Source organism: Dromaius novaehollandiae, chromosome 1, assembly GCF_036370855.1.
Source record: "Dromaius novaehollandiae isolate bDroNov1 chromosome 1, bDroNov1.hap1, whole genome shotgun sequence".
Taxonomy (NCBI): domain Eukaryota; kingdom Metazoa; phylum Chordata; class Aves; order Casuariiformes; family Dromaiidae; genus Dromaius; species Dromaius novaehollandiae.
Window position 1 is genome coordinate 102,633,841 of NC_088098.1, and position 23,978 is coordinate 102,657,818.

General features: G+C 43.4%; 1 protein-coding gene across 2 annotated transcripts in view; it reads left to right on the forward strand.

Moving 5' to 3' along the window:
- The window catches only part of CD247 (CD247 molecule), a 61,708-nt gene extending 38,097 nt beyond the window's left edge, over positions 1–23,611 (forward strand). Inside the window, exons 1-8 of one of the 2 annotated variants that reach the window (XM_026093282.2) lie at positions 1,973–2,056; positions 11,389–11,495; positions 14,821–14,874; positions 16,416–16,499; positions 17,214–17,249; positions 18,337–18,393; positions 20,291–20,329; positions 21,852–23,611. In XM_026093282.2, coding sequence (XP_025949067.1) covers positions 11,469–11,495; positions 14,821–14,874; positions 16,416–16,499; positions 17,214–17,249; positions 18,337–18,393; positions 20,291–20,329; positions 21,852–21,917 — 363 coding nt within the window. In that variant the 5' untranslated portion in view covers positions 1,973–2,056; positions 11,389–11,468 and the 3' untranslated portion in view covers positions 21,918–23,611. Of the gene's footprint in view, positions 1–1,972; positions 2,057–11,388; positions 11,496–14,820; positions 14,875–16,415; positions 16,500–17,213; positions 17,250–18,336; positions 18,394–20,290; positions 20,330–21,851 lie in introns of those variants that run through there. The other variant, XM_026093281.2, reaches the window with a different exon arrangement.
- The last annotated feature ends 367 nt before the right edge of the window (positions 23,612–23,978 follow it).

A 23,978-nucleotide genomic window follows, 5' to 3' on the forward strand; every position in this document is an offset into this window, starting at 1 on the left:
CAAGGGTTAGGGCATGCTCAGGGATGCTGGGGGTTTTTTTTCCTCATATAGGAATAAAATTGGGAGGAGACAAAGGTTATTTGTAGCTAGGGATATAAAACAGAGAATCCAAATTAACATGATGTGTGATTTCATTAGGTTTTTTTTCCTACTCATGCTGATTTTATATGCCTATAATTCAACTTGTTCCTGATTTAATGCAAATACGGACCAACCTCTGAAACCCCGTTACTGTGACCACATATGCCTGACAGTGTGAAAATAATAGATCCTGCAGTATTCTTCTTGGTGGACTGACATCCGACTCTAGTACTCACTCTGGTGGATTGACTGTTACTGTAGAATATTACAGGTCTTCTATTTTCTTTTTAAAAAAAGGTCTGTAGAAATCTCAATGTGTTAATTTTCACATATTCTTATTCTTCTGCCCCTTTGAAGCTGAAACATTCATGAACTGTATGAAATCTCAGGGTCTTTTCTTCTCTTGTCCTCATCCCATCCTTTTTCCAGCATGGAAAATATGAACTGATTTCCTTTGTCATGGAGAGCCTTCAGGAGTCACTGGAGACTGCCTGGATAGAGGGCGTGCAGGATTTGGCCCGTGCTTTTCAGACATACTGACCCAGAGCATTGCTGTGGGTCACCAAAGCTTTGTGTGATGTTGTCTGTAATTATTGCTAGCAAATGACCTGCATTTGAAAAAGGATTTCATGTTTTTAATGGATCCACAGTTTAAGTTTAAATGCAGTGTGGTTACCTGGACTGTCAATAACAGATAGCATTGAAAAAATTAAAATTGCAAAAAATAAATGCTCTTGCAGAAAGCCTTCAATGCTGAGGATTTTCTGTTACAAAGAATGTAATTTTAATACTAGTATTATACTTCAACAACAGAAATTGTGATTTAACTTTTTTTCCCCTAATTCTGCACTGCTATATTCGTAAATTTTGTATTCTTGCTAATTTTAGATAGCTTTGTTTGGAAGCTGTCACATTCACTTTCAGCACTGTAGTTATTACAACCTGTACAAATGGAAAAAATATAGTTGATACAATAAGAATGAACTGCCAGAACAGATATCAGGCATGTCTGGAAATTGTTTACTTCATATTTACAAAAGTAGTCTGGTGGCTAACAGATACCTCTTTTAACACTTTTAATTTATCAGTGGTGACATAGATACTTTATTGGATATATTGAATACCGGAATTAACTCGATACATTTTAATTAGTTACATACACTGTGGATATGGGTAAAGCAAATTAGCTGACTTTCATGTCAGTCACAAACACTGATATAGGAAGGTTTGAACTCTTACAGTAAATATACATGAAGTTTTCCTTATTATGAGAGCTTTTGAGAGGGGGAGGTCCTTTTGTGTGCTTGTTTTGCTTTATCCACAAGTCCATCTCTCCAAAGAGAAGCAATTAAGGAGATATGAACTCCTTGTGCTTGAGATTTTGAGAGCACTTGAACGTTTCTGAGCGTTAAAATATAATTTTTGTTATCCTTGCCTTTATTTTGCCATCTTTAAGATATTGCCTTAGGTCATCGGTGATAAGGATACTCTCTCCTCACTTTTTTTTCCACATGGGAATGCATTGCTTTTTAATGTATTTTTAACAGCCCTTAATTCTGTCAAAATCTGTATAAAATCTCTTTGTAGTTGTCATTTACCATCTATATATGAGAAGGTACATCACAAAAGGTGTTGATTTTTTTTCTTATGCTGCAATGCAATCTGAGATAAGGTTTTCTAAAATTGGTTACAGTCCTTCAGGTGCTTTATAGGAAAATGTGGTGATGCAGGCTTAACAGCCACAATTATAACACTTGACAAAGGAGTACAGACCTCATCAGTTAAGCATTAATGGGGACTTAAAGCTGTGACCCACTAGTAGATCAATGATTAGCGCCCTTTTTCTACAACAGTGTTTTACTTTGCCTTTTAAATTTTAGGTGTAGAGTTGCTGCATGCTATTAAAATGTGAATGCACCCGAATTAGAGGAGAAACATTTCAGAGGCGGATGAAGCTGTTCCTTCTTTCCTCAAGGTGAATATGCAGGTCTTTATGAAGTTAGTCTTTACCATTGTGCTGAGCCCCTGAGCTAAAGGGATCTGTGGAGGATCCCAGCATGCTTTGGTGTCGGGATATTTCCATCCAGGGGTATGGCTCTTTTCTCCTGGCTCTTTTCTATGGGGCCTGTGGAATGCTTAGTGTTCAGAGTTGTTTTCAGAAAAAGAGGCTAAACTTCGGTGAGAAATGCTGAGAAAAGAATATGCAGGGAATTAATATTAAACCAAGCCCTTAATCAACCTTTCTCTTTACTCGGTACTTAACTGCTGTTGCACGTATTCTGTCGGTGCTGCTCTTCTAGCAGCGACAGGGCATGACACAAATGGCTCTTCATGAAATGGGTCAGTCACAGGGGACTGAGTGCAACGGGAGGGCCTGCTTTGAAACCTCGTCCTCCCTGACATGTATGTAGCTAAGAGGTACCTCAGCTGTTAGGGCTGGTTTAACCTTCTTCCTGCCTGATAATCTGCTGCTGCCACTGCTGCTGTAAGACAATTTAACTATTTTGCTACCTGATACCAAGCTTCACTAGTATAGTCTTTGCTGTGGGCAACTGAGAAGCCTTCTTGCAAGTGGACATCTCTACAGGGACTGCAAGTCTTAAAACAGTCTGTTCCCAGTGCAGCTGCTGGATGACCTAAAACAAATCTTGCAACCTTTCTTCAGTTTTGCATGTGGCTATCTTCCTTATCACTCAGTAATGATATTTATCTAGAGTAGAGGGAAGAACAATATTTAAGGAATGTGTTGAAAGCCTTGGATGACAGACATCTGAGTTATGCAAAATGTTGCTGTAGACTTAACCTAAAAATGTGGATGGCTTTCTTTACTGGGGCTTTTGTGCCTTAAACGTGACCTGATCTTTTGGCATGGGTTAGATCTGGTGCTGTCAGGGAGCTTAGACAGAAATAGATCTTGGAGAAAGGAAAAGAAAACTGATTTCATTCCAGTAGAATTAGCTGTGATGAGCGTACACCTCCATGGCTTTGTTTGACCACACATCAAGCCCAGCTACAACAGCTTTGGTCCATGTTGGCTGCAATGTAATGAACTGCTTATGGACTTTTCTCTTCCAGGCTGGTGACTGATATCCATAAATAGCTTTGTAGCTACAGTTCTCCCTCCAGTACCTCAATCTTTAGTTTGTTTTGATGTGATAGAAAGGTTTAATACTTCTCTATTTGCAGCTGGTCAGGAGAGTTGAATTTCAGCTTAGCATGAAATCAAACAATCCTATTAAGACTCTTGTTGGATGTGTGTATCTGCACTGTTTGGCACTAGCTGTGAAAGCAAGGCAGTCCTTCCCTGCCTAAGCACTGAGACACCTAGGAAGGAGCACTAAGACAGTGCTTGCTGGTTGACTCTGAATATTTTGTGGACAGATTTTTTTATTACTTTATTATCCAGCTAGTAGCAAGCCACTTCCTGACATACTGATAGTTATCAGAAGCTTAATGAATTTTGAAAACTAGAGATAAGCATAAAAGGGAGTGGGGAAATACCTTATAAATCTCCCAGTTGGGGACTGTTGGACTGTTCTTCATTGTATCAATGTATTTGATTACTGGAACCATCAGCAACGAGCTCTCTGCAAGCTGTTTAGCAAATTCTTGCTTCTGCCATTTTTTGTGAAGTCTAGCTTAAAAGCCCTAGCTTAAAGTGCTAATGGGACTTCTGCTAGGTGATTATTCCACAGAGAAAGGTATCTGATTGTCATCAACAGCATCGTGGGTCTAATTTAGTATCTCTTTCTTCAACCTTGTTGCATGTAGACCATTTGGGATTCTCCTGATTCTTTGGTGAGCCAAAATGTGTAGACTGAACTCTTTTTAGTAGTCTCCATAATGTGCATTTGGTTTTAGAAGCTAAACTCCAGAAGTGTGGCTACTACAGTAGACACCAGGCCACCTAACAGAAAATCAGCCTAGAGTGAGTGACTGTTACAGGATGCACAGAGAGAAATCAGTAGGGAAGGGGCAAGCAAGCTAGAAACAACCATTTGAATAATAAAGTCTTGCGTCTTGAGACACTTAATGCTAGATGGGTTTAGACAACAGAAGATTTACAGTGGGGGACATCTTTTGCGTTAAGTAGATTCAACCTTTCTACTATACCTGAAGAATAAAGGTCTAGTAAAAGACCATCTGTCTAACCAAAGACAGCTACAAAAGCTGCAAGAGCTACATGGCTTGCATCTGTTACCTGAGCCTGTTGGACATCCGGGTGCTGCAGTCGCTGTACGGTCGGTTTGCTCTCTCTGGGAGGCGTCGTCAGGTTTGCTTCAGGAAAGCCCTTTGTGCCAAGTTCTTGCAAAACCGAGAAGTGAAAGCAGTTGCTTTTTCTGAGAATGACTGACTGTTTTGATGAAGTGAGGAGTTCCCTTCCAGAGATGAGCAAGGCACTCCCCTCCTTTCTGTTTCTGATGAGGCTCAGGAAAGATTCAGAGAGGATAAAAGTTGCCGTATTTTAAGAGTATATTAAAAGTTAATATTTTCTTCACCGTTAGATTGGAAAGGTAAAACACTTACCATTGTTTTTTGCGCCCACACGGTCATCTTTCAACAAATCAGATGGCTGTTGGAGATCCTCCTGTCTTGTTCCTGTTACAGTTACCCTGGACTTTTATTAGTCTTTATTCCATGTCACCCTAGAAAGGGTTTGGCCCTTTGCAGGGTTATGATCCTTTCCTTCTGTTGCATCTGTTTCTTTCCCAACAAATTGGAAAGAAACTTAAATTATTTGAATTTTGAGAAACTAGCTAGGTGGTGTGAAGGCTCACAAGAACCCTAAATCATCTTAACTTGACTTCATGTGGAAATAATGCTAACATTCTTTGGCATAAAAAAGTGGAAATGAATGGCCTGAAATACTTTTCTTTTTTTTAAATGTAATTATCCTGTGGTATTGTAAGCTGAATCCCAATAATATCAGCAGTTCGCTCCTTGATTTGAAAGCAAACCATAATGTTGAACTTCATGGGCATGATCTGTGCTTTGGCCATGCTGTGTTTCGTAAATAGATGATGATATACTGAAGGGAAATACAAGAGTCCTCCTCAGTGCTAAAATAATTGGTGGTAAAGCAAACCCCCCCCCCAAAAACAAACAACCCCCCCCCCCAAAAAAAAGTAAAACAGTAATGCCAATAGCTGTTTATTTTTTTGCTAAGGAAAGTGGCCGGTGTGAAAAGAGAAACCTGGAATTTTTTTCAGCAAAAAAAAAAGTTCAGTGGTGGTTTACTATGATGAGCTTATCAAGACCTGTTCTAAGAGGCAGCTGACTTTACTTAGGTGTCTTAGTTTTATGAAAATGCAAGCAGAGAAGGTTTAAGTGTTTGTATAACAAATGCGAACTGGCCCTATAGTCTAATGGTCAACAGGCCCATCTTTAGTTTCCACCCAAAGGAGAAGCTTCCTGAGTTTACAGCCTTGGTTTGATGCTGGGGATGCCATTGACTTCACTCATTGCTGTTAGCTGGATGCCTTACATGTCACACCCATTAATGCCCTGCATTGGTGTAATCCATGCCTTTTCTTCTCTCAGCTGTTTTCACTCGGGTTTTTCCATCAATGTACCCAAACCATGGCATAGAGGAGCCTCTTTCTCCTAAAAAGAGAAGAGCATTTCATCTCTGCTTCTTCAGTCTTGGATTGTCCTGCCATTTCCAAGGGAGCCTGAGCTACTGAGCCAGCTTCCTGAGGGAGCTCTGGGAACCGCACTTGCAGCTAAAGTATCAGAGCTAGTCACTAGGTTGGGTGCCTCAGCCTTTGCCAGCAGGATCATTCTTCATGACTTTAGCTGGCTAACTTCTAGGCATTTATTCTGGGTTGTCTCTTGGGATGCATGCCTGTATTCACTGGGTGAAGTACCATGCATGAGTGCTCATCTTTCTACTTTGATCTCTGAAAGAGTCCAGATGGGTAGCCCAGGCTCAGCATCTAACTTTTACAGAGCTACAGCCAGGCATGATCAGTCATGCCCTGCTTCTGTATGTGTTCTGCTTCTGCAGAGACAGTCCAGTGGGGTCCGATATACCATCTAGCGGCAGTTACTTTGGTAGTTGTGAAAATTTGTCCCCAGAGGTCTGAAAAAAACAAACTTGCAACAATCAGGATTTTTTGAATAGTAGCAATTGAATTGAACAGAATAAAGCAATTTTGAGTTTCTCAGATCAATGCTAATGAAGAAATGGAGAATGATGATATTCCAGAAATGTTTGCTGCTTTGCTGTTGTGTGTAAATATAGTAGTTCTCAGTTGCTTAGGAAGCTGGTTGCCATAATACTGCGCTATAGCTTCTATCTTTAGATAACTTTATATGTAAACTGTAGTTACATAAATATATGATGCTGTCATTGATTTTCATGAGCTATACTGAAAAACAGAATTTTAGGGAAGATAAAAGTCTTAATTTATAACCTTGTTTCTGAATTTTGGTAACTTTAAAAATTAAATCCTTAAATGAATTACTTAATGAGGGGAGTAGGGGAGAGAAAATTTTATGGGGGATAAATTTGACCTGCGTTTACAAGTAGGTTGGCCTTCAGAATGTGCACTTCAACTGTCGCCAAGAATTGTAGTCTAGCCCCGATCTGGATACACAAAAAATGTTGGCGGGGGAAACCTATTTAAAAGAAAAAGAAGGCAGTGGCACGTTTCAAGAGTTCAGGTGCTGTTTCATCACCTCGCTCCAGCAGACCGGTGGCAGGTTAAGCTGCAGCAGGCTGGCAGCGGGGCCAGCCTGCTTTTGCTACTGGCTGCATATGGGAGCCAGGGCAGGACGGCGTCCACCAAAGCATGCGAAAGCCTTCTGGAGCTGTGCGCGGGCATTGGGGTCCTTGCCTATGAGGGAGCCACAGTGACGAGGAGTCTGAAGGAGTGAGTCTTGCATGTGCTGTTTGAGACTTCCAGGCCTGTGCTGGGTCTGGCAGCCCTTGGAGAGCAGCGTCCGCAAATCGCATCCTCTTTCGGAGGAGATGGATGAGGCTGGAGCTGTTTTTGAGAGCCACCATCTCTGGTTGTCTCCCTGCCTGGAGCTGGGGAGCCATGTGTGCGTGTGTCAGGCGAGTAGATGACTGGAGATAAGCCCCCGGGATTGCGACGTTGCACAGGAAACCCGGTGCTCAGTGACACAGCTGTGGGACCTGAGCGGAATGGTTTGAAACTGCTCTCCGCAACCACACTGAGCAGAGCATGCTGCAGCGCGGCACTCACAGGGCTGGCGCGCCAAGCCCTGCTCCGCTTCTCTTGCGGCACAGCCTGTCTTTCAGGCCCACGGGCTTCCTCTCCTTCAGTTATCAGCGTTTGCGTTGGCTTATTGGTTTTTCTCGCTCGCTTGTCACCAAAAGGTGGTTTTTTTTGAGAGTTCTTTTTGTTTTATTTTTTTAACTTTAAAAAGCAAAAGGCTGCAGGGGGTTATTCCAGGGAGTTGTTAATGATTTCTTGCTCTTCTGCTCTGGTGGGGCACAATATGGAATAAGATGAGGGGACGAGTTAGGGCTGGATCAGGGGTGCGCACACCCCAGGGCCTTGGCACCAGTGCACGTGGACCTGCAGCAGGATGAGAAAGTGCCAAGAAGCTTGTAGCAGAGGGCCAGGCTGCATTGCTTGGGGGAGAGCTCTGAGCAGAGAGGAGAGGAGAAGGAGGAGAGAAGAGGAATGAAGGAACAGTCTTTTGAAGGCAGAGGTGCTGGGAAGAAATTTCTCAGTGGCATAAGCACAGCTTGGGAAAGCCCCCCAAATGTGGTGGCACACATCTAGGGTTTAGCATGACAAGCTGCTTGTTATAAAATGCAGCAATCCCTCGCTTACTGACCCATTCTCCTTTCTTACCTACTCATCTTCCCCGGCTTTGCTGATCCTCATGCATCCTTTTTTAGGTCCTTGTACAAAACTTCCTATAACTTCTCCTGTAAGAACTCCTAAAATAAATTAGCTAGTGCTATTTATGCTGTAAGCTGCATATTTTTTACCAGCTTTCCTAACATCCCGACTTTACTATAGGAGGTCTAAAAGTGCAGCTACTTCCATATGAGCAAGTGAGCAAGAATAAGAGAGCAAGAATTAAGTGGGAACTTCCCAATTCTTATTCCTTCAGACCTTGCTTCCCTCCTGAACAATACGCCACTTTGGACCCAATCCCTCAGACCTTGTGTGTATATATATCTAGATGTTGGCTTGTAATTCAACTCCTTTTTGATGCCTAAAGAAGAAAATGCTGAAGCAAATACAAGCAGTAAGCTTGGCATCATTTATTTAGCAGCATAACTGTATTGCCCACCAGCTGGTGACCTGACCTTAGTTGGGATGTGTTTAGACATCTTGCTTTAAAGCTCTACTGTCTATTACTGGACTTCTAAAGCTTGACCTGGTAAAACACTGGTAACTGGGTATTGAAAAGATGCTCTGTGTAACTCACAGTAGGCTCTGGGTTATCTGTAAGGTTAACAAAGTGGGAATTATCAGTGAAATGCTTGTTATTTGTGCTTTGCTCTGTGTGAGGGAGCTGAGGGTGACTGCTGTCTTACAGGCATGGGTCTGCACAGCTCCTGCCACCTTTTCCTCAGTGCACCTGCTGCAGCAGTGAAGCCTTGGTGCAGTCCACCAAACCTCGGCTCAGGACAGATGGGGACAGGTAGCAGCATTTCAATTTGATGATGGTTAAGAGACTTGTTTGGGCTTCTCTTTGTGCAAATACTGAAGAGGCAGCAACTCCTGCTCTAGTGATTTAAAAATCTAAACTGATCCTGGTGACATGAATGAACGCTACCTGTTTAACTGGCTAATTGTTCATTATGCTTTGTATCTACTTTGGGTTTTGTTCAAACAGACGTTATATATTTCATCTCTCTCTCTCTCTCTCTCTTTCTAATTCTGGGAAGCTGTTACAAAGGTCATTATTAATAAAGTGCTTTGAACTGTCCTTTTTTTAAAAAAAATACAGAAATCAGACCTATTAAGGAAGGAAAAGAGATATGGTCCTAATTAATTTTCATTGTTTATTTCTAAAATTGGACTTTGTCGCTGTTTCAATACGTATTTTTAACAAGGACCATCACAGCCAGACTATGTCTAGCAGAACTTCCCATACTGAGCTTTAAATCCATTACCCGAGGTACCAGAGGCCAGGATGCCCCAGATAAGCACTGTGTAGGCACTTGAGTGGCTCTGCACAGTCAGCCAAGGTTGAGCACGGCCGACGTGGAGATACAGTGCTTTGAACCTTCTTTTAAAAGCCATAGAAATAAGAGAAAAGGAAGGAAAATACGTTAGGATCCTACTTTATCTCAGGTCAGATTTAGAAATCTTTGTTTCTAAAACATGATTTTTTTTTTTAAATCAATACAAATTCTTAGTTCAGAAAAGCAACAAATCTACAGATTGGAAACAGGTTTTTTTGTGGCTGTGTTAGCCTCTTGGTGGGATAAGTGATTGTATCATCACTTATTTTAGAATTTACAATAAAATCACCCAGTATCCAGGCTTGGATTTTTGCTCATGCCTTGTGGAAATACATACTTGAACAGTGCTACAGACCATCATCATTAACTTTTTTCTGCAAAGAAGACTTCCTCACATGGACAGCTGTGTACTGTGTGAATATCATCTGCAAAATCCTCCTAATGCAATCTTCAGTGTGGCCTGTGGGGGCTAGGAGAGAAAGCCCAGCATGCAGTTTCTCTGCTCTCATCGCTGGAGTAACTGAGCACCTTCAAGTAGTGCATCAAGTGGTGCAACTACTCGCCATCACATGCAGTTAATAAGAATTGCCATACTTTGCTCACCTTAGCAAGGAGATGAATCATACCGAGTCTTTTCAATTTATCTTCATAGCAGGGTTTCACAGGCTCTTGATCACTCTTGTCTTCCTTTTTGAATTCCCTCCTATGCTTTGCACAAAGCCTGCTTCCAATTCACTTTTAAGTGATTTATTTATTTACTTATTATTTTTATACCATGCAGTATAACCTTTCCTCTAGGGATGATCCTGGACCTGCATATTGTATCTTTGTTTGCTTGGGTTTCTCAAACTGTTTTGATTTTTCAGCTAAATTTTTTAACTTATTGGATGTTTACAAACTGATACAGGGGCAATTTGAGTTGTAGCTACTCTAAACAAGCAGTACTACTGTGCCCCTGTTGATGGAGTCAAAATATAAATGCAGCATGAAACATGGACTAGGAAATTAAAACCAGCCTCTTCTGAGTAACAGTTTTATTGAGCTTTCAATTAGGGTGGTAGTACAGGTTTTCTTCCTCAGCAGAGTTTCAACACTTTTTTTTTTTTTAAGGGTTTTTTTTTTTTTTAATCTTTTCTCAGATAGATCCATCCAAAAGGAGGCAGCTAATTGAGGTTCTTATACAGAGAATTCAGGTTGAAAACCTTCGTCTCAACCAGAAATTAAACCAGGGCCTCTCACGGGCACTTCATGGATATTTTCTGATGTCTGGGGTAAAAAGTTAGTAAAAAGTCCTGCCTGTACTTCCCCTCTTATATTGAATAGTCTCTAACATCCTCAAACTGAGAACTTCAGAGACCCCTCATAGACAAGGCACTGTAGCTTGATGGTTTCAGTATATGTCCTGGGATATGGGAGATGTATCTTCAAATTCCTATTCTGAATAAGGTAGAGTAGAGGTTTGAGTCTGGGTCTTCAGCTGACTGTGGTGGTATAGGTCTTTCTTTACATTTTACAGCAAATTTTGTCCTGGATCTGAGGAGCTCTTCCCTAAAATTTTGTCAAAACTGATATATTTTCACACATGCACATTTTAGTTTTTCACATTGGTGAAAAAATTCCTGACCTAACCAGATCCAGTAATGAATCCCTGCGGGAGATACTACTGGATGTTCCCATATTACAAGTGCTCTGGGCCAGGCATTCTTCCAGTAACTGCATGTGTGGAGCAGGGAGCACAACCTGGGCCCTGCAGCATGGGGAGCGCCGGGTAAAATGCCCTGCACTGTCTGAGGGACGTCAAACACTGGAGTGGGTGCCCAGGGATGCTGTGAGAGTCTGCATCCTTGGAGACACACTGAACTCAACCAGATGAGGTCCTGGATAGCCTGGTCTAATGGACCCTGTTCTGAGAGGGGGTTGGACCAGACGATAACCTCCAAAACTCTCTTCCAGCCTAAATTATTCTAAGAGTCTCATTCAGATTTCTGTCTTCTCTGCAAATGGACAGACTTGCCCTCATACTGACTCTTTTTTCATGCAGTGCAGTGCAGCACTGCCACAGATATGCTGTCAGGCACTCGGTTAATACAAATAGCCTTGTTTGTTAATGTTCTGATGTTTCTGTGCAGGTGCTGTACCAATTCTTGGACTGACAGACCCAAGACTCTGCTACTTGCTGGATGGATTCCTCTTCATTTACGCAGTCATCATGACAGCACTTTTTGTGAAAGCTAAGGTCAGCCTGTCCAAACACTGGTGCATTTGGCTTTTGTTACATACACAAGTTGAACTGAGCTAGAAAGTGGGGGGGGGTGGGGGTGGGGGGTGGAGAGAAAGCATGTCTCAGAATAAGACCTTTCTGTTGCCCTTTCTTTCCCTTTTCCAGTGAAAACCCGAGTGATTTGGGGGAGTTCTCTCGAGAGTTCAGGAATGGAGAAGAAGAATATGTACTATATGCTATTCTTCTTGATAATGCTAAGAGTATTTTGATGCCACAATGACAGACACAGTCAGAGATTCTGGTTAGAATAGCTGGGAAATGCTTGTTCAACAGTGATTTGGTTTCTGCTGCTGCTTTGTCATTGGAAAGAGATGAAAAGAAGAGAGTTTGTGTGCAGAAAATCAAGGAGAAATGCCAAGCTTTTGGAGGAAGTATTAAAATGTCTCCAGGAGTTGGACATGTTTGGCAGTGGGGGTGTGCGAATGATATAACCTTAAGGGCCTGGCTTCCACAGGAGAGGAGTGAGGGGGGGACTGAGGGGCTGTTGTTACCATCCAGCAGCTGGTCAGCATCTAGGGAGGCATTTAGTGGTTTTAGTCTACTTCCACAGAAGATAACAGGATGTGATGGAGGAACGTACATTTCCGCACGTGTACATGCTCCCACAGCTCTGCACATCATAGCAGAGGAGCTGTCTCCCTCTCTCCTGCACAGGGCACTCCACTGAAATGGTGCTTTCAGCCTAGCCTGAACAACAGATTCAGGCCAAAAGGTGTTTTGGAAGTGCAGATATCTCCTTGCTCAGCCTCTGCAACAGACACAAAGGCTGGCTGTGCTTGGGATCTAGGCATGCTTCTCACTTGGTCGTGGCTGAGACCAGCAGCAGGAGTCCTGATAGGGTAGGACCATGCTGCTGGTGCTCAACCTGCGCTGCAAATGGATCATTTCTCAGGACTGCAAAGGCAGTACAAAACTCAGGAATAAGCATGTTTTGAGGAACTGAGCAGAACTGAGGAATAGTAAAGGAGAAGCTTTTTTTTTTTCTTCTCTTCCCTCTTGCTGCCATTGTAAATCCTGACCACAGATGACAGTGCTGCTCTGGCACTGGGTCTTTTTGAGGCTGCTAGAGAGAAAAACCACTCGGGCATGGACACACACACACACACACACACAGTTACACTGTGCTGATGGCAGGAGCTGTGCACCTTGTGTGCTGCAGGGGTGAGTGTCTGATCGTTAAGGAGGGCTCGGCAAAATATCTGAGGAGGCACATGAACCTGAAGGAGCAGCAAGCTGCAGCAGCAGCCGTGAACTTGCCGGCAGCGCTCCCCCACCCCCCCAGTGCAGCACTCGGTCCGAAGGGGGCTCCTGCAGGGACAGAAGTTGGTGCCATTGCTCAGCTGGAGCTCACTGCTGGCAGCGGGCCCCGGCTCCCAGGCAGCGGCAGCGCCCCTCACACTTAGGGCCCAGTGTGCTCGCTGTCCTCCTGGTGTGCTCAGCTGTTTGCCGAAATGAGCCTAGTGATAGTTCAGATGTAGCAGATAGGCTATTGCCTGAGAGGAAGAAGCAGAACGAAGGAGGAAAGCCATTTCTGCGGTTACGCGGGCTGGGTCTGTGGGAGCCATGTTAGACGACCATTGCCCTCGCTCTTCACTGGGAGAGCTGTTAAGCTGCATTTGCCTCTTCTATTGTATCTTCGGCCTGGATATGGTGTTTTGTGGCTTTAAAATACAGAGCAACTACAGCAGCTGGGTTTAGCATGCTGGGAGGCTGAATTAATGGAGCTGGGCAGTGGAGGAAGAAGCAGCATGTGCCCAAGAGAAGGGAGTCAAAGGGCTCCTAAGGGCCGCACATGGCAATGCAGATTTGTTAATGCTGGGCCTAGCGGGAGCAGGGCTGTTCTGGGAGGCACCTGCCAGCCCTGCTGGCAGCAAAGCTGAACAGTGCACGGAGACGGCCGCTGCTGCCCCTTGCTGAGTGGTCATGCGCCTCCTTGGGTTGGTGCTCAGCGTGTAGCCAAGGCAAAATGCCCTTGCCAAAGCAGGTAGGCGTGTGTGTGCATGTCCATCCTACACAGACACTGTTGGGTTGGGAGCTGTTTAGTTGAGAGCTAGATTCTCTCAAGCCGAAAGTGGCAGAGACATTTTAGCAGAAATGCCGTGACAAAGCACCGAAAGGCTGACAAGGCGTTTTCCGGTGGAGGGGGGGGGAACGACTCTATTTTGACACAAACCTAGAACTTTTTTGTACATCTTCCAAGCTGTGACTTTTTTGTCACCTCACCTTTTGGCTGAAGGCGTTGTTTGTAGTCGCTTTAGCCAAGGGTACCACCTTGCTTTTGCCGTGCTTTTTTAATTTATGGCCTATATGGACCTTTAGGCTCCATTGCGAGAAACATGGGTTGGATGGTTGGTAAATACTGGCCCTACCAAGGGTTCAGTGATGGTAATGGCCCTTCCACAGGGAAATGGGCAGGGTGGATAATTTGTACTTACCACAGATGGTATTTTAAAAAATAGTCAAGTTCATCCCTCTAGGTTTCATGAATACAATTCCAGCTAGAAAGTTGATTTTAATGTATATATAATAACTAAAAAAAAAAAGGTTAAAAGCAATACTGAGAATACGGCTTGACACTTTTTTTTTAAATGACTAGCACTCAAGTAGCTGCTCTCACTGATCTAAAAAGTACCTTTTTTTTTTTTTTTTTTTTTTCTTTCTTCCTGAAACAGCCTGGCTCAAAAATGAAACCCCATAAATAGTGTGAGGAGCAGTGCCAAAGAGTAGCTTATAGATGGGCAATCCTTCACCTATGCATTAGTTGCCACTGATAATAACTTACCTGGTGGCACTATGGCCCTGCAAGGCAGGAGCTACTCTTTGCCCACTGCCACTGGGAACACCCAGGAGCTGTGTGGGTGCTACTGTCTCTGGAGGACTGAGGTGGGCTTTGGGTTAGTGGCAGCCCCAGATGCCCAGTTTTTCTTAGAACAGGCTGCAGTTCATAGCATGACTGAGCTACTTTCCTTAACGTGTGATTTTGATGCACACAAAAGGGGACTGCAAAATCTGGTTGGGGGGGGCAGAAATGGCTGTGTTGAATAGCTGTGAACCGGTGTAATGCACAAGTAAACTAACTTGTCTTCTGCAAGCAGAGAGGCAGGTAGCTAGAAGTACCCGTGCAGCAATGATTTGTATCGCCCAAAGCACCAGCAGTGCCCTGGGTTGGCTGCATCTGTGGTGCCCTGTTTCTGCCATGGGTGACCTACAGAAATGAGGGAACAAAAGGCCTGATCAGTGCTGCTGCTGCTTGGTGCTCATGGTGCGCTCTCTCTTCCAGCTCAGCCAAGCTCCTGAGCCACAGCTGCAGCCAGTCCAGGATGATGTGTATAATGTAAGTACCTACTGGTTTGTTTGTTTGTTTGTTTGTTCATTTGCTTTGTATTTTTTTTTCTTCAAATCTGCTATCCAGCCACCCCTTTTGGGACACTTAATTAAATGTGGTGAATTGCCTGTGGATCAGAAAAGCTTTGGATGACCCCAGCTAATGAAAGAAATATCCCAAAGCATGCAGCACAGTTGTTAGGAGGCAAAATAAAACCTGACAAGGGGAACCTGTGGTCTGTTACCTGGTTAGATGCCAGAGAGATATGTGGACTGTAGGGGGCCTGATTTGATCCGCTACCATGAAGGTATACAAAGACTCAAGTGTGATTCAGAGACCAGACTCTGTGTAGTACATTATATAATGCATTTGCAAGAGCTGTGTGCAAAGCTGCCAGATTGTTATATATGGCATGCGCACACTCCCCCTCCTTATGCACTGTCCTCTGCAGGCTGACATGCAGCTCCCTGCTCACTGGTCTTAAAGAACATAATCTAGCAGCGGCTTGTGCTGCTGAGCAGGGCTGACCCACAGGCACAACAAGTACCTATTTTTCTGATTTATTCGATGCGGGTTGTAGGAAAGGTAAATGTCTAGGAATTCTGCATTACTGACTTTGGGGGAACCGTAGCCCTTGTATCACCAGGTTCGTGGAGCCTGAGTCATACAGCCCTGAAATCTCTGGCCCTCGCCATTCTTGTTGTCCCTACCGCATGACAGCTGCTGTATGAGATTGCACTGGAGGCCAACCTTGTCCACTGCACCCTGGCTGTAGCCAGCATCAAACAGGTCTTCAGACAGTGAAAGGAGACAGAGACAAGAGCCTGTCTGTCTTTTCTAGCTAAATTGCTCATTCATGGTAGCATTAAATTCTAGGCTCTTTTGATATGTCTGGTCTTCTTTTGATGTTTTCTTTACTCTCAAGCTCTTGACCATAGCCACATCCTGTGATAATGAGTTCCATTGTTTTACCACTTAATGTATGAAAAGCATTTTTTTTTCATTTTAAAAATGTCAGCTTTTGAATAGCATTGAACACTCTTTGTATGTGTCTGGAAATGTGAACATAATTTCCTGATGTACCCACCCTGTCCCGTGCATTAGTCTGACCTGACATCACACCTTTGCCTTCTTCCAGGGTAACTGGTCCCAGATAAGAAATGAATTGGGCATAAACTTTCTGCATTCACTTAATACAAATTTAGACCAGCTGTTCTGCAAGAAAAATCAAGCGTGTTGATCTTCAACCACCCTTGGCAGACAAAGAATAAAAGTCAGTGTTGCTCTTCCTGCTAGGCTCATTTCTACTTAAGGTCTTGAGGCAATGGCTTGAAGTTTTGCACAGCACAGACCACTCTTTGTTGTTGCAGTGCTTAGTCATAGACATTTTTGCTGGCAATAGCATCGGGGGTAAAAAAAAATAGTTTCCGCCTCAGAGCACTCATGACTTTGGACACCAAACTGGATTCCCTTTCTTTTCTTGTACTAAGTCAAGATTTGTTTTCTCATGACTGTAATGTCCATCACTGCTTCTTGCTTTTTCATTTCAGAAACTGTCTCGTGGGCACAGAGATGAATATGATGTTCTGGGGGCAAAGAGAGGTGCAGACCCTGAGATGGGTGGGAGACATCAGGTAACTTCCTCCCACACGTGCACCATTTTTTTTTTCTTTTAATCTGGTTCTTTTCTTCTTTTGTCTAACTGCTATTTAGACCTGCAGGCGTTCAGCACGCATTTGCTAAGCACCCTCCGCTAGAGGGAACAGCAAAATCTGTATAGTAAGTCACAAAGCTGATTGATTGATTGATAGTGTGGCAGGGACAAGAGTAAAACCCCTCCCTGCTTTGATCTTTGCCCCCCCCCCCCCCGCAATCCTGCTGCTGAGAACTTGCAGCCACTCAGAATAGGAAGTGACACCCAGCTGCGGGCGGATGCGGAGCAGGCGAGGCGGGAGGGGTGTTTCACTAGTGCGCTCTGCGTGCGATGCCGCCAAACAAATGCCAACAGAGTAAAGGAGCAGCCAAAACAACTGCTCCTGCTGCAGAGCTGAACAGTTTCAAAGAAAGAGAGAGGGCAAACCTGCTGCCTAGGTGTTTAGGGCTTGCCTGCAGATGACAGCTGTAGAGCTTGAGAGGAGAAGGGCTAAGTTTTACCATTTATTAAAATTGAATTAATTTTCCAGAGAGCAAGCTGTCTTAACAGAGCCTCATGGGTGGGGGCAACATGGGCTGTAATGGGCATATTCATAGAGCTGTAGCTGGGCCTTAGCACTAATGCACAGGCATAGTGGAGGAGAGAAGATGCTGATAGTGCTGCGTGTGGGCAACCTTCTGCCTTTGTTTTGCAGCAGAGAAGAAAGACCCCTCAGGACACCGTCTACACTGTGAGTAGAGCGAGCTGGAGGGCGATGCAAAGAGTTGGGGGGGGGCTGGCTGGAAATAGGAGTTTCTAATTCATAGAGGACTCCCCACCACCACCCAATTTTGGTTTTGGTTCAAACTTAACAGTTTCTTTCAAATATGATTTTTGTTTTATTTTTTTGTTTGGTTTTTTTGGGTGTTTTTTTTTTTTTTTTTGCTAGATAATTTCTGACTATGGCTCAGTAATAGGAGAAAACATTGACTGCTTGGGGCAGATGGGGAAAAGAATTTGGCTCAACATACCTGTTTTGTATTAGCCATGAGGGAGCATCCCCACCTTTGTCCCATGTGAATGATGACACTGTATTTTAAGGGCTTGTGCTGCAGCCTATCTGGCTGCTGTTTGACAAAGGCTAAATACCAGTGCTTCTAAGAACGGCAGCTGAGGAGCATCTTGTTTTGAATTAATTCAACTCTAGCTAAATTTGATGGTCTGTACTCCAGCGGATAGATATGTGAATGCTAATACTTGTGCCTCACTTAAGGTCTTTCTGGGTGTTCAGTACTAAATAAGAAGAAATGAGTGTGTTTCCAAGACTGGCCTTTATCCTTACTGGATCAGAAGGTCCTGTTGTACCAGCTCCTAAGAGTTTGGAAACCATTTCCCTGGATGGAGAAAGGAAGAACTCCTCTTTCTTAACCTTCACCCTGCAGTGTTATGGATTTCCCTGAGCTGCATGTTCAGTTTTGTCTCCTGAATTAATACTGCTTAAAGATTTTCTTTGGAGAGTTGTGGTGGGGTAGTATGTGGTGACGAGCTAGAAAAGTGAATTGGTTTTGTGAGCAATTCCTGTTGAGGGTAGAGTTACAGCTATTTAAATATTTGGCAATGAGGTGATGTTGATAAAGTAGTTTTGTCCATGCATGACATGCATATATTTTAATGTACATCAGTCAAGATCCACTGCTGACCTATCCCCGAGAAGGAGGACAAAGTTTTGAAGGGGGTTAGGTTGAGGCAAGGAAGCCCCAGAAACACAGGAGCGTGGTAGAATTGCCCCAGGGGCTTTTTTATTAACATTTTGGCTCTCTCCCCCTCTCTGCTTGCAGTCACTGCAGAAGGACAAGATGGGCGAGGCGTACAGTGAAATTGGAAAGAAGGGAGAGGTGAGTGCTATCTTCCTTCCTGGTGAAAGCCTGGGATGAAAAATTCTTTATTCCCATTCCCTTACAGACCAGCAGCCCAGTACTGCCCGTAGCTGTCTTGCACAGGAAAGCCCTGGTGCTACACAGCACCCACAAACAGCTGAGAGTAGTTACCTGTTTCCAGTAGTAACTGGTGTGTTAGATGTAGCAGTAAATAAAAAATGTAGCATTAAGAGTTATACTAGCCATAAAACAAAGTGGAGATTGGACAGTAAGGCTTGTCCCATCAGTGTTATAAACACAGCCTGCACATCAGCAGTGTCCTTGAGCAGATTGAGTCATGTCAACATTTCAACTTTTGGACAGAAAAATCCTAGCAGTTACCCCTACCACAGAGGCAGAGGATATCAGGTGGTTGGGCAATATCTGAAGGAAATGTCCGATTTCAAGGGCTGCAATGTTTATGACTGCCCAGCCACTCATATTAGTTGAGCAGTTTTGTCAAGGCAATTTGGAAATGGAGGGTTTCTCTCTATGAGCTTGAGTTTGTCTTCAGAAAAGTAATGGGGGAAACACTCCCCTTTCCTAAAATCCATTTTCAAATTTAAAAAGGAACAGTAGCAAAAAAAGGGATGGTTTTATTTCTGTGCACAAACAATCAGGGGAGGGAAGCTTGTGTTGAAACAAAACCATCTTTGGACATCATTGTTTTTGGCAAAATGAAAAATTACTGTGACCTACACAGGTTCTATTTTGGGGCAAAATGTCATATTTTTAACCTTTCATTTCTCTCTGAAGAGTGACAAAAGGGCATTTCAAAACAAAGTTTCATGCTGGAAAATGCTTAAGCAACTCTGTCATTTAATTCCCCCCTTTTTATTATTCTAAAGCCTATTTGCCATATTCAAGCTCAATTTATAAGGTCTCTCTGTAATTTTGTTTATGAATGTTTGTATTATTGGGGAAAAAAATGCACTTGTCTCATTCTAGATAGAGGATGATGCAATCATTTAACAGACTACTGCAATTTTAACTGTAGCAGGCACTACTTTTTGCCATTTATAATGTGCATGAAACACCCTCACCACAACCAGTGCTCTCCTGCATTGGGGCAGTTATGACCAGCCGTATGCTTGAAGTATTGCTCTTCATGCAGGTGGCTCTAAGTTCTGCCAGTACCTGGTTTTCACCTGTAAATTGCTTTCTGGAGCACAACGGGGCTGCTTCCTTTGCCAGCTCCCCTACCCCTGGGAATGGCCGGCAGGTTCAAGACAGGGCTTTTCCCTGTGCCTGGCTGGTCTGAATGACCTTGTTTGTGTGATCTACCTGTACCAAGTCTGTCTAGTATCTGTTTTACTGAATTCTGGGTGACTTTTTCCCCAGACTGACTTATCTGCAATTCCTTTGAAATTCTGGAGGGTTTACAAAATGCATGCTAGAGAATTTAAGTAATTATCCATGTCTGTCCAATAGAGGGCAGAGTTGCTCAGACACTAGCTGACATCAAAAAAGACAGATTGTTTCTTCCAGGTGTACCTTAAGTTCATAAAACAAGAGGTGCCTATAGAAACACTGCCAAATCTCCATACATACAGCAAATCAAATAGCAGCATTGTAACAGAATGCTAAGAAAGCATGGTATAAAACTGAAATAATTCCCCTTTTCTTTCTAATCCTCCCTATTTTCTCCTTCCACAGCGCTTGCAGTAAATGCTGACAAGCAGCATGTCTGGGCTGTTCCAGACTGGAAGGCTAGAAGGTGCTTGGCAGCAAGCCTTCTCTCCTGCCCGGGGAGGTGTCCAGGCTGAGCACAGCTGCTGACCCTCAGTACAGGATGGGGAAAGTCATGTTTTTCTTTCTTTTTGCATAATGAGAAAAGCACTCCTTAACATACGCTCATTTTTCTTTCCCAATGCAGCAGAGGCGGCGAGGCAAAGGCAATGATGGTGTTTACCAGGTAGGCAACACATCCAGCAATGGTTTCCCTCATTTATCTTCATGCTCTAACTGTAGCTTCTAGCTACCTGTCTAACTGCAATGTTGGTGATGCCTGATGCTACAGGGCTTTCAGAGTGCCTTTCTGAGGGCAGTTACTCAGAGTCAGAGTAAAGACCACCCTGTTGTGACTTTGATAAAGTGTCTGCATGCTCTGAGTACAACTGGCAGGAAAACTTACCTAGCAGCTCCGGTAGGAAGCGTTTCCACAATCCTATATCCTCGGAGAACCACCTTTGACTATAGCAGATGATGCATATGGTTCTGGCTCTGAAATGACTTGAACTGTTTGTTGCCTAAATGGCCCAGCCCCTCCTTCAAGGTTGCCAAACCGTAGCAGTGACTCAAAGCATCAGTCCATCCCGCTACAGCATACAGAGCACAAACTGCTCAGGGTTTTCAGGGCTGCACACACGTAACAGAGGGCAGGAGTCTATCACAAGGCCTTCTGCAGGCTGCCATGCACACTTGTTCCAAAACATGCATTTCAGTTCCCCATAGAAGCCTGTACATTGCCACTGATATCTCAGGATCACAAAAAAAAATTATCCTTCTGATACAGTGTGCAGCAGGGAATTTTCTTGTAACATGGCCATACTCATAACTAATGGCACCTTTCTTCAAAATCTGCTCTACCAAGATAGTCACAGTTAGCTGATAAAAAGCACTACCCTATCCATATATTCAAATTATAGTACAGGTTTTGTTCAGATTAGCTCTCATGACTCTATACTGTGCTGAGACCTCCTTGCTGCCAGTAAATATTCCTAACAGAAGTAGCAAGAAATTGTACAAGCAAGCACCATGTCTAGCTAAGGCCTCAGTCTTGAAAGTTCCAGTTACTTTTGCTCAAGCAGCCTCTTAGACCCATAACCTGAGACTCTCCCATGTTCTGCTCTACGCTGCTCCTGGAGTAGTTGGCTCCAAGGAGGCAGCAATACGCAACTCGCATGTTACAGCTGACTTACCAGCACCAGAGCAGATGGTCCACACGGTGGCAGGAAGGGGCTTGATGGGATGCTTCCCTCATCTGCCATCTGAAGCCCCACTGCCAACTTACCTCATGTTGCATCCAACAACTTTCCTTCTAAATTATTATGGAGAAGTTCATAGAGCAATGTTCAGCATCTGACGTCTGTTCATTTTGCTATTAGCCAAGGCTCACTCTGGCAACAGTTAGCTCTTAACAGCCAATAATACACAAGTAAAATGTACTCTAAGGAACTGCATAACCTGTTAGGATGATTTGCTGTAGTCATGTACTCCTAACAGTTATTCAGGATGTGTCTTGCCTTCAAGTAAGTGATAGCCATTGACACCATACAAGGACTAAGGAAACACTCATAAGTTAAAAAACCCATAGGAAAAAAATTTAGTATTATGCCACTGAGTCCCTGCCAACTTGCTCCTGATCAGTCAAGTAGGGAGAACTAACCAGTCACCGTTACCTCACCTCTTTTTTTTTTTTCTTCCCTTCTCTCTAGGGTCTCAGTGCAGCAACCAAGGACACCTATGATGCGCTCCCGATGCAGCCTTTGCCCCCCCGCTAAGTGGGAGTCACAGAGGGGATGGGCAAAAGTGAGAGATGCCCACCTGCTTTGGGGAAGGAGAGAAGGGAAAAGCCTTTTTGATCCAGGCAGTGTGCATTTTCTCAGTGCAACAAACCACTTTGGTTTGTGCACAGAGGGAATACATCTGGACTTGGTCAGCACCTTCTCCTTTCCCCCTTGAATCACGTAACTGCAAGCTTTAGCTATTAAAATGTACATATCTGTATAGTTAGTTACTTCCAATGATAGTGGTTATTAGGCTGATTTTTGTAAGATTTGTGTTGTGGGACCAGATTGGATCCCTGGGTTCTCCTGCTGACTGAGCTGTTTCCCTAGCTCTCACTTGCCTTCCAGGGGTCATGTAATTATGATTTTGTTTCATTTAAAGACCCTTGTAAGGATAAGGCTGTAGTTATTTCCTGCATTATTTATGATAAAAACATTTGACACAGGCCAGCTAAATTTTTGGTTTAAATTTACATTTTAGAAACTGCTTTAACAGGGGACAGGTTTTTTTTCTTTAACTGTAAAAAGTGATGCAATGTTACTGTAGTGAAGGACAGAGCACAAAGGCCAGCTGTACCTACCTGTTTAGTATGAAGGAAATCAGTACTAAGCTCCAACAAAAGGTCAAGTAATGGCAGTGACACTCATTCAGCAAATGGAACTAAACAAGAGCCAGGTATCCACTATAATAAATTTCTCAGAAGGTAGAAGATACCCCTGTTACAGTGAAAATGAGGAGAGTAGACTCTAAAAGTGAGTAATATTGAAGAAGCCAGGAAACCTCATAGTAGAGAATACCATTTGGCTAAAGGATGTATTTGCTTCACTTCTGCCCCTCTCATTTGCAACATCTACAAACATCACTGCACAATAGTCTCCCTGTATAAAAACTTTTGTGATAATTCTAATGTAAAAACAAACCAAATTAATCATTTGCTGGCAATAGCTACTTTGTATTCAAGCCAGTGGAAATGCAGTTTCAAAATCAGTCTACCATCAAGGTACTATTAAAAGATGATGCAAATGTCATTCCGAAGTGGTAGTAGTCAATAATATAATGCATTTTTGATGAATGAATAAAGGCAGTGGCAATGCTGTGTGTGTGTGTATGTGTGTGTGTGTGTGCGTGCGTGCAGTGGACAGCTGTGGGAATTGTACCAGCCCATCAGCTGACACCATTTAGGCTGGCTGGACCAACAGCCACCAGCAGCGTGATCTCCTAAGCAAGACCAGTGAGGTCAGTATTCCAGCAGAAGCACCTCCAAATGCCTCCTGGGAGGAATCACTGTAGGCATGGGGGCAAGTGAGTTTGAAAAAATGCTGTCAGATGGACTATAAAAGCCACACTCAGCTCCTGCTGCATCCTCAGTTGTGCCAGTGACTTAACAAGACTATGTCATGAACTCCTACAAGCAACTCACCAAGGCTAAAAATAGCCCGGAAAAATATAGGTTATTTTAACTTGGTCAGGAGCTGACCGGTTTATTTCATCAGTCCTGACAGAGAGAGCAGTGCTGGGACACAACTGTGGGAACAAGAGCTGCTCATGCCGACACTGCTAAGATGAAGTTTCGTATTAATTTTTTAAAAGACTGGGTTACAAGCAGAGAAGCTTGCTGAAATTGCTGTTATGTAAATTACAAGGCTGTGCCTAAATTTCTTAAGCAGTAAAACTGTATTTGCAGTAAGTGTTTGTATCTCTTGAATATTTCAAAGACAGTAAATTAGCACAAAAAAGTAGACTGAGACTACCCAAGCATGGCAATGGAAGGCCTTGCCAAGAATTTCCTGGATCTCTTACTGTTCCTCAGCAATAAGGCAAGAAAAATGTGAGCAAATTGTGTGATACCTAAAATAACTAAGCTGCAAGGGCTAAGGTAAATTTGCAGTGGCAAAGCACTCTTGTTCTTGATTCAAGAACAAAGAGTAAACTACTGAAAATATAATTTTTTTTTTTTTAAATCACAATATCCTATTTGCAAGATGTAGAAGTCAAGAGTTTCAGCAATCACAAAACATCAACCACTAAATAGCAGGGGAGAAATTCTTAGGGGA